Genomic DNA, 19083 nt, shown 5'->3' on the forward strand with positions numbered 1-19083 from the left:
ATAATGGATACCTACAAATATTGACCAAATATAGCAAATTCAAAATATTTATTTTTGCTTAAATTATAAAATTAGATTGAAATTTAAAGAAATCTAACCGGCCATGAGGTTTTCCACCACCACTACTGTAAACGGCCTCAGGATCAACAGGCGCGTTTCTCCGGTCATAACCCTCTCCATGTCGAGCAATCATTTGGTCACCATATGCCGCCTTCAAAGAACAAAATCACAAAATTACATAAGATTGTTTCATGACAACTTGATAGTGCTAATTTTGTAAATTTAGATATACCAGACGCTCTGTAGCCGCCTGAGAGCATAACTGATCCGGATTTGTAGGATCACGTCCTTTATTACCTTCGAGGTAGACCTGAATATCACTCGGCGCTACACCTGTACGAACTTCCTATATATACAACAAAAAATTAAAGAAGCATGCATTGATAAATGAAATTAATAGAATTCATTTCAAAGAGTTCACTTACAATGCGTTTGGCCAATCCAAAGTGCCCATCACCTCCGTAGGTGTGATAGGACTCAGTTTCACGATTTCCTCTATTTCTCTGGGAAATGCTTTTGAACTCATCTGTGGTCCAATAGTGACATAAGGCATGATAAGACTCCTCACGTGTGGCCATCCACGGAATCATTTCCTGCACAACAATATTTCGTTTCAAGGTAACAAACAGAATCATACTAATTGCACTACTAACAGTTTACCTCGCGGTATTGCTCCTCAATCAAGTAATATTTTTCAGCATCCCGTTTCTTCTCAAATCTTGTCCCTTGAGTCCGTTCCAGATAAGAAGCAACAACCTAAATTCTGGCCACAATGTGTGCGTTATGGTGGAACACACGTCTGGCATGATCATCATAAGCTCCCTCATCAGGCAACTTGTAATATTTCTGCAAAAAGTTTACACAATCAGTAGCCATCGTATGTAGAAAATTAAATCAGTACATAAGAGCAATCATACCCAAAACTCAGCCCAAACTGCCTTTTGGGTATTGCCAAACGTTACATTGACACCATATCTATAATGATTCCAAGATGTAGCAGGGATCCGTTCACCAGATAGAAGTTCTACCATTCCAGGCCAAAGCATACGGCATATGTTACCTAAAATTTTGTTCACCTGTCTTGAATGTCCAACACATGAGAAATTAGGCTCAAACCAAGACCTACAAGTATATAAAACAATTAGAATCAATTCGGAATAAGGATTATGTACTAAAACATAGAAAAAACATACTAACCCATCTCCATTCGGTGTGATCACGCATTTTTCTTCTTCTCGTGGAGGTTTAGGCAGCTGAATCCAACCAATCTTCGATCGCCGCCTACGTGTACGACCCTGCCCTCCAGATCCTCCAGCTTCTGACCCTCCAGCCCCAGCCTTAGCCTCTCCAGCTCCTGCCCCTTCATCACCAGCTATTGTCCCCGCATCACCAGCACTAGTCTCTCCAGCTCCTGCCCCTTCATCACCAGCTATTGTCCCCGCATCACCAGCACTAGTCTCTCCAGCTCTTGACCCTCCAACTCTTGACCCTTGACCTGCCGACCCTCCACCTGCAGATTCTTCAGACCATCTATCCCAACCACCTAAGTCATTCTCCCGGCCCGCCTCGTCTGACTCCTTGCTACTTGTCTCCTCGTCCGTCTCCTCTTCACTCTACAAAATACATAAAATATTTCAGTAATTATATTGAATCTCAAAATTAGAATAAATATATGAACATTACATATATACCTCATCTCTCTGGAACGCAATCTGCCCCTGCATCTCTGGAGGTAAGTGTTCCAGCAATTGTCTATGCCTTGAAGCTCTCACAGAAGTGATCGTCATCTTGTCTCTTTGATAGCTTAGTGCTTTTCACGAAACTCTTTGCTAGGTTTTTTAGCCTTTTTGACATCCTGTTAAAAAAAGAAGTTAGTACATCAATACAAGTATAATTAATAGTACATATAAAATAAAGGAAACATAAGGTATTTACTTATCAATCATATTCAAAATTAGGATCAAGTTGTTTTGTTCGCTTCGAAGGAGAAGGATGAGTATTTGTTGTGGCTTTCTCGATCATCCTTTGTCGTACAAACAACTCCAGTATTTGTTGTGGCTACTAAAGGATTAGTAGATTCAAATTTTATCGAACGAAACCGAAACCCATTGATATCATACCGACCATAGCTTCTAACAGTTACTATACCAAGCGACATCTGACATAAATCCTTGTGTATGTGGGGCATTCTGTCGCACTGTCAATTATATGACTCAATTAGATATTTAAAACATAGTATGAAAATATCACAGAAAATTATAAATTCTTACATAATCCCGGAACCAATTAAGAAAATTTGGCTTCCCATCTCTACCATATCGAAGCATGTTTTATTTAACATCTGACGGTGCTGCACTAACCTGGGCGGCGGGGGGTCGGGCGGCGGCGGGCCGGGCGGAGCGGCCGGGCGACGGGGGGCCGGGCGGCGGGGCGCCGGACGGCGGCTGCTTCTATTTTTCCTAAAGCTAATGAACCGAATGGAAGAGACTCACTTATTCTAAATAAGAAAGAAGGAACAAACAAAAAAAAAGAATTGCTCCAACCTTGGCTCGAGGTCTGTCGGGCGGGGCCGGGTGGCGCGGCCAGGCGGCGGCGCGGCCCAGGGGCGGAGGTGGCAGCACGGCCAGGGGGCGGCGGCGGGGACGGGCGGCGGCGCGGCCCGGGGGCGGAGGCGGCGGCGGCGCGAGCTGGGGCCGGCGCAGCGGGAGATGGGGAAAATTGAAACGGGATCAGAAAACGCGAGCCCGGCCGGGGGGTAACGGCGGCCCGCTCAACTTCCGACGGCCTGCCCTAGACCGTCGGAAGTTACTTAACTTCCGACGGCTCTGTCTTCGGCCGTCGGAAGTTAAATAACTTCGGCTATCTCCTCGGCTGTCGGAAGTGAAGTATCTTCCAACGGGACCGTCGAAAGTTTGTTTTAGCTGTCAGAAATTCGCTGATTTCTTGTAGTGCGGTACCCGTGGCGCCGGATGGCGACCCGCTTCCCGGAGCCGTGCCACGTGCCGCCGCCTTGGACGGCGCGGCTCATCCGGGTGCCGGCGTTGCCGTCCTTCCACCGGGCCACGCAGAGGAAGTACCAGTTGCCGTCGTCGTGGCCGAAGCGGCGACGTGAGGGTGCCCGGGTCCGCGCTGTAGATGTCGGCGGCGCACACGACGCCCTCGGGCTCGCCGAGCGGCGTCTGGACGGGGCTGGCCACCCAGGGGTTGAGGTAGTAGCGGATGAGCTCCCGCGCGGTCGGCGTGAAGCGGTAGCACGGGGGCACGTCCGGCCACCGCACCTGCTCCATCGATCCGTTCTTGTTGCTGGAAGCGTCCGGTGGCCAAGACGAGAGGGGTTTGAGGATCTTGGAAGGTGACCTTGAAGATTTTCGCGCGCGAGATCGATGTGTGTTGTGAGCTTGGGTAGGCGAGCATGTGGATCGATGGCATTATATCGATGCGTGTGTCCAGGTCCGGGGATCCGAGTTCGAGTCGTGTTCTTCTTAACCGCGAGACGTCCGAGATGTGATAGGATTCGGCTTCGCAGAACGCGGCTACGGGTGTTCTTCCATTTCAAAGCTACCACTGCACATCGTGATCAGCAACCGTAAACAGTAACAGTGCAAAACTCCTCCGGTAATTCGCTGTCTGAAGCGAGCTAGTTAACGTGGCACGTGTAAATTTGCAAAGAAGGAAGAACAAAAAAAAGAACAGGTTGGGTTGGGATGGGCTAGCTGGGCCATATATGGTGAAAAAGGCCGGACCCATTTGTCCTCCGCTCCTTCGGCCCGCAAGTAGTCGTCATGGGCCGGCTCCATCCCAAAAGAGGGAAAAAAAAACTGAAACAAACCAAACCAAATTCTTCCCCTGCTTTGAATCTGTGTGAGCTCGGGTTTTGCTTCCGTCGTCGTCTTCAGCAGGCTCGTGCGGCGGCGGCGGCGCCGCGGCGGTGAGGGAAAGCGGGCGAGACGAGGGGATCGACCTCGATGGGGAAGCAGAAGGGCCGCGCGTCCAGCAGCGGCATGGCGGCGTCGCTGGTGCCGCACACCCAGGGCGCCGTCCCCACCGTCGGTTTCGGCGGCTACCACGGCGCCGTCCGTGTTGAGCCCCCTGCGCCCTCCGCTCCCGACGCCCCGATCCGGCTCACCCCGGTATGCAGTATGCTTTCTCGCTCTTCCTTCCTTAGGTCTATCGACGAAGCTTTCTCCTTGCCTTAGTTCACCAGTGGAAGAAATTTGCCTGGCTGTCTAGTTTTATTACTCTCCGCGCAAGCGAAACCAGACGAAGTCCTAATAACCAGTAGCAACAATTCCAAAGTCCTCTGTGATAGCAAGGAACCAGAATCGAATTGGGTTTGTGGTTTAGCAGTGGTAGGGAGTTGGACCTGAATTCATAGGTGTAATAATTATCTGTTTGAGTCCAGCATCACCTAGCTCCACATGGCACCACTAACAGCCTTTGAGTTCAGTAGCTCTGTTTTAGTTTGCCTGTTTGTGGCTTCGTGCTCATGGACATTCCCATGCCTTATTTCTGATAACTTTATGAAGGATGTGGATGGTGAAGTGCTTCAAAACCTAAAAAGGCTAGGAAGGAAGGATCCAACAACAAAGGTCAGACTGCTAGTCATATTCTTTTCGCTTTTACCTTTATTTTTCTCAAAAATATTGATCTAGAAGCACTTGTGTTCTTATAGTGAGAATCTTTAGCTAAAATCCACTTATCTTACAATCATTTCCTATCAATAATTATACAACAAGAATTCACTGATGTCCTACTTACACAAATTCAAGCAATAAAAGAGAGCAGCTATTCTGTTAATTCTGAGGTTTGATCACTATCTGTCAAAGAGATGCTACAGTTTCCAAATAACCTCTGACATTTCTTATTCATTTCTTCCTTAAATGTTACACCCTTTCTATATTAAAGAAAATGAAAAATCTATGACATCGCCACTGTACTATCTCCTTGCTGATTTTGTTCTTATCGTGGTAATTAGGAATGTAGGTTCCACTTGTTTTGGGTCATTGGGTCAGCCTAAACTTTGCTAAAATTAACTACAATGGCATGCCACGTAATTAATCAGAAAAATGAATTGAAATGGCATGCCACACAATTAATTAGCTGACCGAAGAAACACTATTGGGCACCCATTTGCATCCCCAGTGGTTATCATGTCAATGTATTGTTAACCTAAATCATATTAGCAGATTGTTCACTAGACAAGATTAGTCTTTCATGTCTGTAAGAGTTAATGACATAGAAAATAAGTATTTTAGACATCACACTCAGAAACATAATTCTCTCTGAACCTTCAAAGGTCAGATATATGAAGTTAGATGGATTCCCAATTCTCTATGTAGGAAAAATACGTCTTAAATTCTGGATAATACACTGCATATGCTTTCATTGATCTGCTATTTATAAGTCTTTTTCCATAACATGTTATAGTTCTCTTTTATTTTCTTCAATGTAGCTCAAGGCCTTATCTGCGCTCTTTACACTCTTTGCAAAAACACCTGGCGAGGAAGTGGTGCAGATTGTTCCACAATGGGTATTTGACTATTTTCTCTATTGCCCTGTTGCAATTTTTATCTTGATCTTATATCCTTATGGCCCTTATATGAGTAAAGCTTATTTGTGGCAATTTTATTATGCCGTACTTCATAACATTTTAATATCTTTATGAAAATATGCCTAGTGATAAAGTGGTATTCTTTTTTCTGTCATACATATATTTATATTATATATAAGGTCTTTAATCAGAACATGACACCCATGTGGAGCTAGTTTCCTACTTGGCAGTGTGGACTTGTTTCTTTTTTCGTGCGAGTAGATTGTTTCCCTGTAAACCATGAATACCTTGGGTTTGTTAGACTTTTTAAATGAGATCATATGAGTGCAAAACCAGTGTCTACCTGTTCTTCTGTATCACATGCTAGTGCTATATTTGCTTATGTTCCTAGTAGGCTTGGAATTAATGTGAAAAAAGGAAAGGATAACATGGTTAAACTTATTGTTGCATTAAATGCTTTTCTTCACTATTTTGCTAATATGTTGTACTTCAGAGTATTTTGATTCTTCAATTCACTGATTGTAATGTCTGTTTCATGATTATGCTGGTACCATCACGATAAAGTACGCACTATTATTTTCCTTGTTTTTAGGCATTCGAGTACAAGAGGCTTCTGCTTGACTATAACAGAGAAGTTCGTCGTGCTACTCATGAGGCCATGTCTAGCCTTGTCACAGCAATCAAGTATGTCCATCTCCCTCCATTCAATTGAGGTGCATCTGGTCTATGCTGTTTATATTTGGTAGTGGTACCTTGTTGGTTTTCTTCCAGTTAGAAAAGATCTTATACCCCAGCAGAACTTAGTAGATTTCTGTAATTCCATTTATTCAATTTGCAATTCTTTTCTCATCTTTGAAGGGGTGTCATTCACTCCATTGTTTTAGGAAGGGTATAGCTCCACATCTGAAGTCCTTGATGGGTCCTTGGTGGTTTTCTCAATTTGACCCTGCTCCTGAGGTTGCACAGGCTGCTCGACGTTCATTTGAGGTGGGTGCTAGACCTTCTCTGATTAATGTTACTGGCTGCAAGTTACTTCTCCTGGACCACCTAGATTTGCTGCATCCATTTCTTACCTGGAATGCTAGACCAAAAATACTAAAACCATTGAGGGCTTGTAGCAGAGATGCGTATGCTGCGTTGGTTCTGCGGGCATACAAGAAGGGATAGAGTCCGGAACGAAGAGATTCGAGATAGGGTAGGGGTGGCACCTATCGAGGAGAAGGTGATTCAACATTGGTTGAGATGGTTTGGACATGTACAACGGAGGCCTCCCGAGGCGCCGGTGTGTAGTGGAGTTTTAAAGCGGGACGATAATGTAAAGAGAGGTAGAGGTAGACCTAGACTAACTTGGGACGAGACGGTTAAGAGAGACCTTAGGGAGTGGAATATCGCTAAGGAATTAGCTATGGATAGGAGCGCTTGGAGATTAGCAATTAACGTACCTGAACCGTGACCTTTGTTACTTTTTGTTTAACCCCTAACTCTTCCTTTGGCTTGTGACCTTTTTGTGTTTCTTATTCTTGTTTTCTGTGGGTTTCATCTCTAGCCTACCCCAACTTGCTTGGGACAAAAGACTAAGTTGTTGTTGTTGTTGTTGTTGTTGTTGTTGTATTGAGGGCTTGTTTTGATAAGCAGGGATTTACTCAATCCCTTTGGATTGGCAGGAAAGTTAGTTCATTTTCCACCTGACCAAAGGGATTGGGACCAATCCCCACGAGTTCAGGTAAGCCCTCAAAGTGATTGGAAAATAACTCTTGACAATTAACTGCAAGAAATGGGCCATTGATGTGGAATCATGAATTTATTCTTATGTTCAGATCTGGTTAGGGGATGCACTCCACTGGCTGTTTTTTCGTGTATATCTCTCACTTACCACTAGTTGGGAAAAGGAAATAAAAATATTTTGATTCCTTGTTAGTTGGGTATGTAAGTAAGAACACAATTGCCCCTTGGGTTTATGTACATTCCATGTATTCGAGGTAATTTCCTTACATTGCAAGTTTTTTTTTTCTTTGGGCCAAATCAAACTTTTTTTTTGAACTTTGACCATCAATGCGTAAAATTTTACATAGATTGAAAACACAATATTGATATTACTAGCAGTGTTTTTAAGGCGTTGTCTAGGCGACAAGGCGGTGGTGGCTCGCCAAGCCTAAGGTGTCGCCTTAGTCCGCCTTATCCCGCCTTAGCCCGCCTAGGCGATAAGGCGGTGGTGGCTCGCCTCGCCCCGCCTTAACGCTTTAAAAACCAATATTACTAGATTCATTATAAAATCTATTTTTATAATATATTTTTATCTATAAATATAGGTTTTCATCTATATAATATATTTTATAAATATGGTCTTCATCTATCTTTGTAATATGTTGTAGGTTTGTTCACATGTTTCAGTTCTTTCTGTAGGCAGCATTCCCACAGTCAGAGAGAAGATTGGATGCATTAATGTTATGTGTGAAGGAAACATTTCTTTACTTAAGTGACAACTTGAAGCTAACAACACAAGCTTTGTCTGACAAGGCTACACCAACGGATGAATCGGAAGATATGCACCAGAGGGTATGATTTATGGATAGTCTTCCATTGTTCTGAATGTGGTGTATTGATCAGTTAGCTACTTAGCTTTCCATTGCAAAGTATTTTTTTTCCTGTGTGCAATCAGTTTCAAGAGATTACCAGCTGATATAAAATAAATCAGTTATGCAATCTTGTAATTCAATTGATTGATTCCACCTTTTTCCTTAATGATTACTCCAACAGATGCTATATTTCACAATCATAATTGATGACATTCTCCTTTTACATAGAAGGATAGAAGTCTGTATCTTCAAATAGTAATTCCATTTTCTGAGGAGCGTTCTTGTTGTTTCGTTGCTCTTAGAGTCTTAGACATGGTCATTGGTTCATTGTATCCTGAACTTTCTATTGGTATGTTCCTACTGTGCTTCTAATACCAGTTGTCCATTTTCCTATTTTCCTCTGCAGGTGATATCATCATCACTGCTAGCTATGGCGACTCTTATAGACATTTTACTAGGAGTGAAATTGCAAAATTGTGATGTTGATAGTACCAGTACAGAAAAAAGGAGTCTGTTAAAAGTTCGATCTACTACACTTTCTTCTGCTGAAGCTGCATTTTGTATGCATAAATGTTTCCTTGATGTCCTCAAGTCAAAGAGTGCTGTTATACGGTCAGCTACATACTCATTGCTTACAAGTTATATCAAACATGTCCCTCATGTTTTTGATGAAGAAACCATGAAGAAACTTTCTCCTACTATACTTGGTGCATTCCATGAAAAGGATGTGTCATGCCACTCTTCTATGTGGGATACAATTCTTGTTTTATCTAGAAAGTTTCCAGAGGCTTGGTCATATTGCAATATTCACAAAGTTGTGCTCAGTCGGTTTTGGAATTTCCTACAAAATGGATGCTATGGGTCCAAACAAATCTCATATCCTCGTCTAGTTCAATTTTTGGACTCTATACCACCTAAAGCAGTCATGGGACAACAATTTGTTTTTGATTTTTTGCATAATCTCTGGGATGGAAGGAACCAGAGGCAGTTATCGGCCGCTGACAGTTTGGCTTTCTGTATTGCCTTTAAACATATTTTTTTGTGGCTTCTAGAAAATGTATCAAGGTATCCTTTCTGAACTAGTTCAAATTGCAATTGTTTTGCGTTCCTGGAATTCCTGTGTATAATTACCTTACCTTATCTCTTTTTACAGATATTCTGGAGAAGATTCTTCTGATGATACCCCCATCAAGCTTATAACAGATATACTTGCCAAAATAGTTTGGCGTGACTATCTTTTATTGTCTGGTGACACAGCTGGTAGTGGTGTTCAGTCATCTCATAAAAATTCAGGGTCAGTGGTGAACACACAGTACCCGATGTACTATCTTCAGGATTTGGATAAATGTATTGTTGAAATACTGGATGTTATTGCGGATACAGAACATCATTTACTCAATATTTCTTGTGAGTTGCTGGTGAGGGACTGTTTGGACATAATTCAACAAGGCGAGAAGCTTTCAAAGTTTCAGGATCATGTAGAGCAACTTGTGTCTTTCTTCTTATCTTTGGATCAACTCGTTGTGCACAAAGGTAAAACATGGCCACTAGAAAGATTAGCAAGACCGCTGGTTGAACAGTCTTTGCCAGCCATCATGTTCATGGTAAGACCAGACACTTGATTTTGGCATGAAGATTAACATAATCTTTGTTCTTTTACCTGTATACTCTCATAAAAAAATGTAATTCATTTGGTAAGGCAAGATCAATGTTATTAGATTCATCATGAAAATCACTTATTTTTTCCTCAAACGCACAGGAGAGCTGAGTTTCATTGAGAATCATGAAAAATACTTTTGGAGCATGTATTTCTTTTTATTTAATATCATATTTTCACCAATGACTCATTATTTATAGCAGGACTAGGATAGCTATGTCGTCATGAGCTCAGTTAAATTATTATTTTATGATTTGTTGAACGTGAAATTCACGTCTACACTCCAATAAGTATAAACACTTAGGGCTGTTCAAAAGAGGATTTGTCCCTGTCCCCCCTACCCAAATAGGCTCTAGAAGTTTAACAGTACAACAATCATGTAGAATGGGTAAATGAGCCAGATGTTCAACCAGTGTTACAATCTCTGCTACAATGGTTTCATTTGTATGCAAATGATAGACATGAGTGCTTCATTTGAACCACTAACTTGTTAATTCTAGATCTTGTTGAATTAAAACTCTGTTGGCATAAGATCTTAGATGCTGGTAGAACAAGTTTTTAAATATCCTGAGGGAATTTTCTTTTTAGCACCAATCTTAGTGTTGTTTCCTTCAGTTTGTTATCATACATTGACACATAGATGTGGAGATCGAGACACAGTTGTATCTTTGAATTTATGGTTACACAACTTACATAGCAATTGAAGTTGGTTCCTTAAAACATTGTGCTATTGATGCAGGATACTCCAAGCTTGGTTAAGCTTCTTTCAGTTTTGGTTGAAATATTTGGACCCATTCCCCTATTTTTAAAGAATTATGAGAATTATCATGGAAAGTCAGATGTCAAATCTTATCTGGAGTTGTTCAATGCTGACCTTCTCCCTTGGTGTTTTAATGGAAAATATAGCACCTGTAACTCAAAGATTGATTTGTTGCTTTCGTTATTTCAAGATGAGTGCTTCTTTGACCAATGGTGTTCCATCATCAAATATACTAGAGCTGAACAAAAGCACTCCATTGATGATAAGACCTCAAACATTAAGGACCGATTAGAATTGCTTACGCTGTTGCTTCAGAAAGTCAGAGAAAGAATTGCTGGGGGAAAGCTAAGGAACTTACAGAAAAATGGTTATCTTCCAGAACATTGGCAGCATGATTTATTAGATGCTACTGCAACTTCTGTCCTCTGTGATTTGACTGCTGCAAATCATCATGTTAGTTTTCTGTGGTATGTGCTTCAATCCCTATTTATTTGTTCCTTTGTGAATGTTTTTATTTCCAGGTGCCAGCACACAGGTTTGATTTGTGCTAATTTATATGTGTAAAATTTCAGTGCTGCACTTGGTGGTTCAGATCAGGAGGATCAGATCTGTTTTCTTTCTGCTGAAACTGTTCATAAAGTTCTTGGATCCATTGTAAAGGATTTGGCATCGGCACTCTTGGTATCAACTTTTGAATGGGCAAGGCTTGCATATTCTTTGTTGTTGCCTTCTGAACCCGAGCATTTGAAGCTTCCAGAAGAAAATTCCTTGCCAATCAACATTGAGATGGCTCTATTCGCTTTTAAAGTGCTTCAGGGTAGCTTCTTTTCACTAGGGAGACTTGAGGAAGATTCTGTATTCCCTTCTATTCTGGCATCTCTGTTTGTCATTGAATGGGAATGTAGCATGTCTTTGGCTATTGATGATGAAAGTGATTTGGAAGGTCATATAAAAGGTATGGATGTTGGTTCTTCTATGAGCAGAAGCTCAAAAGATTATTTGGATGAGAAAATGCATTTGAAAGCTAACCTTGCAGAAAGCATACATGCTTTTTGTCAAAGCTTAAGTCCATCCTTTTGGAATAACCTTCCTTCATGCACATTGAATAGATTGGCAAATATTCTAGCTCAATCTGTCAGGTATTCTGTATTTCAGACAAGAGACTTGCATGTGGAAAAGACAGCAGTCTTATGTTCTGAGTGGGTGGTGGAAATGTTGAAGCTCATCTGTCTTGATGACATAAACTTGCAAAGCTTTTTTGATCTTTTGCTATCCGAGGGAGAATATTGGCCGCTCTGGTTGAAGCCATGTTTACAAAATGGGCATGCATCTGTGAAGGTCCAGTTGGAGCCGGCTATTACAGATGACATTGTAAGAGTTCTTTTCTCTGTCTTCTTTCTCCCCATAGTCCTTGCTTTTATTTGGCACAAAATATTTAAGTAGCACATCTTTGGATGATGAGTCATATGTTTATGAAATTTCTGCATAGTTAGCTAAATGTGTAACTTATCTGTCGTAGACAGTAGTTATCCTCAAAATTTATCTGATTTGCACTGTTCTATCTGCTATCTGAGTTATGTTTTAAATGAAATGGCACTTTATTTGTGAGAGTTCTCAGTCACTGTAGTAGCTCTGGAGAACTAAATCAATAATTCCTTTGGTGCAGGAACTGAAACACGAGCGGTTTGTTGCTTTCGTTGATAGGCTTATTCTCAATCTCGGCTTTGGTGAAGTGATTTTAGGTGTTCCAGGAAATCTACGATGTGCCACATCACAATCAATTGATATTACTTCACCTATGTCTTCCTTGTCTAGAGCATGGGTCGCTGGTGAGATCCTTTGCACTTGGACATGGAAAGGGGGAAGTGCACTGGAAACATTCTTGCCTTCTCTGGTTCAGTACATGAAAGAGGAATCATGTCTTGAGGTTAGCATTGTGTCTTTGTTGCTTGACACAGTGTTAGGGGGCACCCTTATGCATGAGAGTGGTCCATGGGTACTGTTTAACGCTTGGCATCTTTCTGACAACGAGATTGGGAAAATTCAAGACCGTTTTCTCCGTGCTCTTGTGGCTTTGTTATTTACTACTAACACAAAGAATTGTCTTTGGAGAGAATCTGACGCACTTGTATTTTTTGAGCAACTGTTGAGCAATCTTTTTATGGGCTCAACGGTAAACAGAAAATGTCTGAAAGTTCTTCCCTTTGTTATGAGTACCATCATAAAACCATTGCCGCAGAAATTGAATGAAGATACTCCATATGGTGATTTGGTCAGGAAAAGCATATTGAGTTGGCTTGAGGCAGCCATCTCTTGCCTGTCATCCAGCCCAAGGGAAGTACCAGTGCAAGGTAGGCTTCATTAGAATTCTTACTAGATAACTCACATACAATACTGCCTTTACAAACATGTAATATGATCTCTTACTTTGTCAGATATTGAGGACTGGATGCAAGTGGCGCTGTCTTGCTTCCCATTGAGCATAACTGGAGGAGCTCAGAGATTGGTAGTTACGGTTGAGCGAGAAATCAGTGATGCAGAGATATTATTAATGCTGACTCTCTTTCAGAAATACCAGTTTTTCTATAATGGTGCAGCTTCATCATTATCAACTAGTGAAACTGTGATACCAAGGACAGTTGAGTTATTGGGGGTGAAACTGACAGCTGTTATGGTTGGGTATTGCTGGACAAAACTTCAGGAAAATGATTGGCATTTTGTGTTCCGCATGGTATTCAAGTGTATTGAATCATCTGCTTTGCTTGTGGAAGAAATGACAGATGGCATAAATGATGCCATAATAAACCAGGTATCAAGTGAAGATGCCTTGGAGAAGATTAAGTTAATGGTTAGCACTACCGATAAGTTAACATTAAGCCTTGCAGAATCTTCTCTGGTTACATTGTGTCACCTCAAGCATCTTGGTAATCTCCAAGAAGTAGAAACTGCCAAGAGTTTGCAGCTTATTAGATCAGGGGACTATGCTGAGAGTACTAACAAGATGGTGGAGAGTATCCTCCGTTTGTTCTTGGCTTCTGGTGTTTCAGAGGCAATTGCAAAATCCTTTGGTGAAGAGGCTTCATCCATCATAGGTTCCAGTCGCCGTGCTTATTTGCATTTTTGGGAACTTGTAGCGTCATTCATAAACAATGCTTCACCAGAGATTAGAAGGTCTGCACTGGAGTCCATGGAACTGTGGGGACTTACCAAGGGTTCAGTCAGTGGACTGTATTCGATTCTTTTCTCCCCACAACCAATATTTCACTTACAGTTTGCCGCTTTCTCTCTACTTCTGTCGGAGCCCTTCTGTCAACTTTCATTGCTTAAAGATAGTTCTCTGGGAGAAAATTGCTCATCTGCTCAGCGATCAGACATTAGCCAAAGCGCCGAGTTGATGCCAGATTCAGAGAAAACTCTGTGTCTCAGAGATGAACTCTCGGCCTTAGTTGAATTCCCAACGTCTGAACTTCTGAAAACAGATCTGACAGAGCAAGACAGGGTATGCTATATTACGTCTTTTTAAATTTAGCAACTATTTCTTTTATCATGTGCTAATGGTTCTTTTGTGTTTTCTCTCACTAGGTTGATGTCTTCATTGCATGGGCATTATTGTTGTCACACCTGCAATCACTACCATCATCTTCCATTATTAGGGAACATGTACTTCAATATATACAGGAGAAGGTCAGTCCGTGCATATTGGATTGCATTTTCCAGCACATCCCAGTAAAGAGTGCTGCTCCTAGTGGGAAGAAAAAGGATGCTGAACTCTTGCCTGAAGCGGAGGCTGCTGCCAAAGCTTCTAAGAATGCCATAGTTACTTGTTCGTTGCTGCCATATGTGGAATCACTTTCACCAGTTGGGACTTTGCAAATGTCTTCACTTGCAGGATCATTGTATGGAATGATGATTAGACTGCTACCTTCTTTTGTGCGCACATGGTTTACTACTTTGAGGGACCGTTCATTGTCATACTCAATTGAGTCGTTTACCAGACAGTGGTGCAGCCCTCCTCTTCTGCTAGATGAATTTTCTCAGGTATGTGCATGCTCTTCGGTGGCAAGATACACTTTAGCCTCCTTATTGTGAAAAAGAGCCCTGCGTGTTACAATTTATTCGCCAGCTCTAGTATTTATAGGGTCCTATTAACTAGCGATTAACCTCTTTGAAAACAACCTATTAGTCTGTGACACAACTTAGCGGCATTAGATGCACACTAATTCATTTGGTTTTCAGTAATTGTTTCTTTTGTTGAAATCATGTAGTAACAGTTGAGTGGGTGTGCGCGTACATCGGTACATGTAAACAGTGGTGGAGGGAAGGGTAGGGCTACCAGGGCCATGGCCCTAGGGTGGGCTGGTATTTTCTATACTGTAGCTTGGAGCATAGAAGTCCTAGGTCCTGCAAACGTGTTCTTCCATTGAGTGGTCCTAGGCGTCGGCCTGGCCCAGCTCCCCCCCTGCATGTAGATCAGATAATGTTATTCCAATTGAAATCGGCATGGTCCTTGGAGCTCTATTATTGCTCCTGCAACTCACTATATCTCTCTTTATTACAGGTTAAGGATTCTGTGTATGCTGACGAGAATTTCTCAGTTAGCGTCAACCGATCAGCTTATGAAATCGTTGCTACATACAAAAAGGAGGAAACAGGAATTGATCTTGTCATACGCCTCCCCAACTGTTACCCCCTGCGCCATGTCGATGTTGAATGTACCAGAAGTTTGGGTATCAGTGAAGTCAAGTGTAGGAAATGGTTGCTTTCCCTCACATCATTCGTCCGCAACCAGGTAATTTCTTTCCCAGAACAAAAATAAGAGCGCAGTAGATATTAAATGCGTTTGGTCGGTTTTGCATACGCTTTGCTTAAAGAGTGTATCGCTAAACTAAGCTAGTTTTTATCTCCTTTTATTTTCTGCAGAACGGCGCGATAGCAGAGGCGATCCGCACGTGGAAGAGCAATTTCGACAAGGAGTTTGAGGGCGTGGAGGAGTGCCCAATCTGTTACAGCATTCTCCACACGAGCAACCACAGCCTTCCGCGGCTGGCGTGCAAGACCTGCCGGCACAAGTTCCACGGTGCCTGCCTCTACAAGTGGTTCTCGACGTCCAACAAATCGACTTGCCCGCTGTGCCAGACTCCCTTCTAGACATGCATGTTTGTTGGCACCGTTCGATCGTTCCTTCCTGTAAATGACGTGTGTATGTAGTGTTCAGCGCCTTAGGCAGAAGCAGGCTTTGTTTTTGGTTTTTTACACCGTTGGCTCTCAGAAACTCCAATCTCTTGGTACAGGAAGAGACGTACGACTCAAGAGTGGTAATGCCCATTCGATTAACTAACGTATACAGCAAGCTCCTTTTCTTCACTTCATTTGCTAACTAACGTATACTGCAAGCTCTCTTTTTTTCTCTTGCTGACCCATGTGGTGACTGCAAGTCGCTGTCAAGTAGCTCGCGGCAGCAGAATTCCGGAAAGGTGCTGACTGCTGACACGAGTGGGAGAAGCAATGGACGGAAAATGACTAGATGGTTATTGTTGAACAAACAGATCCAGTGCTATATATAAGTTGCAGCATTTTCTGAGCTAAACATACCCACCAATCAACTTTATGATTCGCAACCCCAGCAGCACCAAAAATCCAAGAATTCTAACTCAGCTCAAAACAACTCTCCGAACATAACTATTTTTACACAACTGGCATGGTATGCTTAGCTTTTGCTCTGAACTGTGCCACTAGGCGATGAGGAAAGGGAGCACTGTCAGCATGAAAGCCTCATAAGTAAAAGTCGCGGACCCCGAGTATGCGGTGTCCTTCTCCTTGAACTTCTCAGTCAGTCCCTGCAAATAATCCAAACAAATGAGCACATAACGGAATAAGATGCAAAAAAAAAAAGGAAAATTTTGCTGAGACGGTTTGCACTTGCTCAGTTTGGTGGAGGCATACCTTAACGGTGAGGCAACATCTGCAGAGGTAGAAGCAAAAAAGGAAAAAGAAAAAAAAACAGTTAGTATTGTGGCACTGGACAGACTGAATGCATATAGGATATAATTATTTTTTCCAGAATTAGACATCACGATTGTCTAGCATCAGTAAACATGGCTGAAACTTTGGAGGCCAGTTGATGAATAAACCAGTTTTTAGTTTGAATTTTTGCTACTTAGGGAACGTTTAATTAAATATGGGAAAAAATTGTTACACCAGTCGGTGATAATTTTTCATTGGTGATATCAATGAGTTGTGGACATCCAAGATAACAGCACTCTATGATCCATGGGGCTATATCCATAACAGAAAAATCTGGGTAAAAAAATCATCGCCAAGCAAACAGTTAAGAAATAAAGACCAGTTAAATTGAAGGAAGGCCCTTACTCAATGAAGTTATCATATTCAATTGCTCTGCTCTTGCCCCCAGTCTTGTCAAATTTAGACACAAGCAGGTCTAGCACAGTTGGAGAGACAGAATATCCCAGACTGAGAAGAGCATCACGCAGTTCTGATGAGTCAATCTTACCACTCCGATCACGGTCAAATCTTTCAAATATTGCCTGAACAATACAGCAAAACATTAATACCAGTGCTAAGCATGACTTCATTAGATTGACCAACTGGTTTGCTTGACTAAAAGTAAGAGAAAAAGGAATGTGAATTGCAGATCATCTTACTCTCCAATTCTGAAGACTGTAAAACACGGAAGTAAATTCCTTGGGCCCTGAAAGGTTGAAAACAAAAGATAGCATATGAATACTTAGAAATAGAGAAGGTATATGATTTAAAAAGGGAAATCGTGACTCTAATATTTCGCACTAGTTGAGCAAAAGTACCAAGAAACACAACTTAGCACTGATCTTTTGAGTTGAGACTAGAAAGTCACAACTCATGACTTGAACTCTACATTTTATAGCAAAAGAGAATAAAAACAATATATGGAAATCTTACTTAAATGACTTAGCTTGTGAAGATCAAGTTAGTATTTTCAACTTCTATCGAATGTGTACCAAATAGAATCTAAAGAGTTCTAGCAAGCATGAATGTCCATATGGCACAAAATTACCATTATCAAACTACATGCATTACAGGAAAGAAAAGATACAGAGTGACATGCCCAGTAGAACCACTTCATAGTTCATAAACTACAAAAAGTCCCATGTTTCAATAAGCTTGCTAACAGGAATTTCATGTTACTTTAGTAGCTGCTGTTTGCATGCCCGAGTTGGAAACATTCCTATAAGGACCTAAAGTCCTCTACACTCTACTCCTCCACATGATCATTTCCCACATAAATGCATGGATGTATTTGGTCAATTCAATATTTGGCCATTTAACAAGTCCAGAACGAAGGAAACTATCCATTTCTTTAAGAAAGGATCAAATTGCCACGATCACGAAGAGCTACACATGCACGGACAACCCATCAGGCCTCGTAGAAGCCGTCCATTTCCCGATTCCCGAAGTCAAATACGTTGGGCAATTAGCCAGACAGACTATCAGAGTGATCGGCAAATCCGGAGTCATACACGCGCTGCGCTGCGCTGCGTGCATGACGCAACACCTAAACCACAGCACCACTGACCAGCACGAGGAGCACGATAGCTGCCCATCACGCGCTCAAAGACGTGCGCCGGGGACTAACTAGAAGGAACAATGGCAGGACGAAGGAGGGGAGGAGCAGGAGTGTGATGGGCCTTACCGATCTTGCGAACGTTGGTGTTGGTGAATAGGTACATGAGGAGGTGGACGGTGCGAAGGCTGAAGCTCTGGTTGTAGCCGGAGAGCGCGGACTGCAGCTCCTTGTCGTCGATCATCCCGCTGCCGTCGCGGTCCGCCGCCTGGAAGCATGCCACCACGTTGGGGTCGGTCCCGGGCGGGAACGCGGACGGCACCAGCGACGCGAAGGGGCTCCCGCCGGACCCGCCGGGGGCCCCGTACGCCGGCGGCGGGGCCCCGTAGGGCGCGGACGAGTGCGGCGGCGCGCCGTAGGGAGGGGCGGACGAGGGCGGCGGGGCGCCGTAGGGTGCGCCGTAGCCTCCGCCGCCGGCGCCGTAATGCTGGGAGGAGGGCGGGGCGCCGTAGTAGGGCGGCGCGGAGGAGGAGGAGGAGGTCTTGCCTTCCTTGGGGGGCTTGTCGCCGTAGGGCGGGGCGGAGGGGGCCGGGGAGGAGCCGTAGGGCGGCGGGGCGCCGTAGCCTCCGGCTCCCCCGGCGCCGGGGCCGTAGGGGTAGCCGGAGCCGGGCGGCGGGTAGCCGGCCATGGGGGCTTGTGTAGGGCGTGGAGCGATCACGGGAAGGGAGACGGTGGTGGTGGGTGGGGAATTTGGGAAGGGAATCGAGGCTGCTGGAGCCTGGAAGAGGGAAGAGACAGGTGGGATGGGTAGGAAAGCGGACCGCGTCAACGGCTAGAAAGGAAACCGGACTCGACGAGCCGCCGCGGCCACGGAGCATTCACATCGCCATTTCCGGGTGCGGGAAGCTCGTGGGCTGTCAT

At 43.2% G+C, this 19083-nt stretch overlaps 2 protein-coding genes across 5 annotated transcripts; one reads left to right on the plus strand and one right to left on the minus strand.

Moving 5' to 3' along the window:
• Positions 1 to 3913: 3913 nt before the first annotated feature.
• Positions 3914 to 15968, plus strand: LOC112886120 (E3 ubiquitin-protein ligase listerin-like). Of its 3 annotated transcripts, XM_025951905.1 has the most exons (15): positions 3920 to 4190; positions 4587 to 4649; positions 5513 to 5590; positions 6204 to 6295; positions 6496 to 6598; positions 8015 to 8167; positions 8594 to 9252; positions 9341 to 9791; positions 10584 to 11071; positions 11177 to 11975; positions 12271 to 12955; positions 13040 to 14103; positions 14187 to 14642; positions 15163 to 15393; positions 15525 to 15968. In XM_025951905.1, the coding sequence occupies exons 1-15, from the start codon at positions 4026 to 4028 to the stop codon at positions 15750 to 15752; spliced, it is 5715 nt and encodes a 1904-aa protein (XP_025807690.1). In that variant the 5' UTR covers positions 3920 to 4025; the 3' UTR covers positions 15753 to 15968. The 3 variants fall into 3 exon arrangements, with proteins under 3 accessions (XP_025807692.1, XP_025807690.1, XP_025807691.1); XM_025951907.1 differs by lacking the exons at positions 15163 to 15393; positions 15525 to 15968 and having other exon boundaries at positions 3914 to 4190; positions 14187 to 14288; positions 14494 to 14639; XM_025951906.1 differs by lacking the exons at positions 3920 to 4190; positions 4587 to 4649; positions 5513 to 5590 and having other exon boundaries at positions 6212 to 6295; positions 6500 to 6598.
• A 142-nt stretch (positions 15969 to 16110) lies between these two features.
• LOC112886122 (probable calcium-binding protein CML50) lies at positions 16111 to 18958 on the minus strand. 2 transcript variants are annotated; one of them, XR_003227334.1, is made up of 6 exons: positions 18292 to 18958; positions 17267 to 17313; positions 16974 to 17149; positions 16548 to 16566; positions 16255 to 16441; positions 16111 to 16207 (listed from the first exon to the last, which is right to left on the minus strand). XR_003227334.1 is itself a non-coding variant. In XM_025951910.1 (5 exons), exons 1-5 carry the CDS (start codon positions 18848 to 18850, stop codon positions 16337 to 16339), a joined length of 906 nt encoding a protein of 301 aa, XP_025807695.1. In that variant the 5' UTR covers positions 18851 to 18958; the 3' UTR covers positions 16113 to 16336. The 2 variants fall into 2 exon arrangements, 1 of the variants encoding a protein (XP_025807695.1); XM_025951910.1 differs by having other exon boundaries at positions 16113 to 16441.
• Between the last annotated feature and the right edge of the window lie 125 nt (positions 18959 to 19083).

Source organism: Panicum hallii, chromosome 3, assembly GCF_002211085.1.
Source record: "Panicum hallii strain FIL2 chromosome 3, PHallii_v3.1, whole genome shotgun sequence".
Classification (NCBI taxonomy): domain Eukaryota; kingdom Viridiplantae; phylum Streptophyta; class Magnoliopsida; order Poales; family Poaceae; genus Panicum; species Panicum hallii.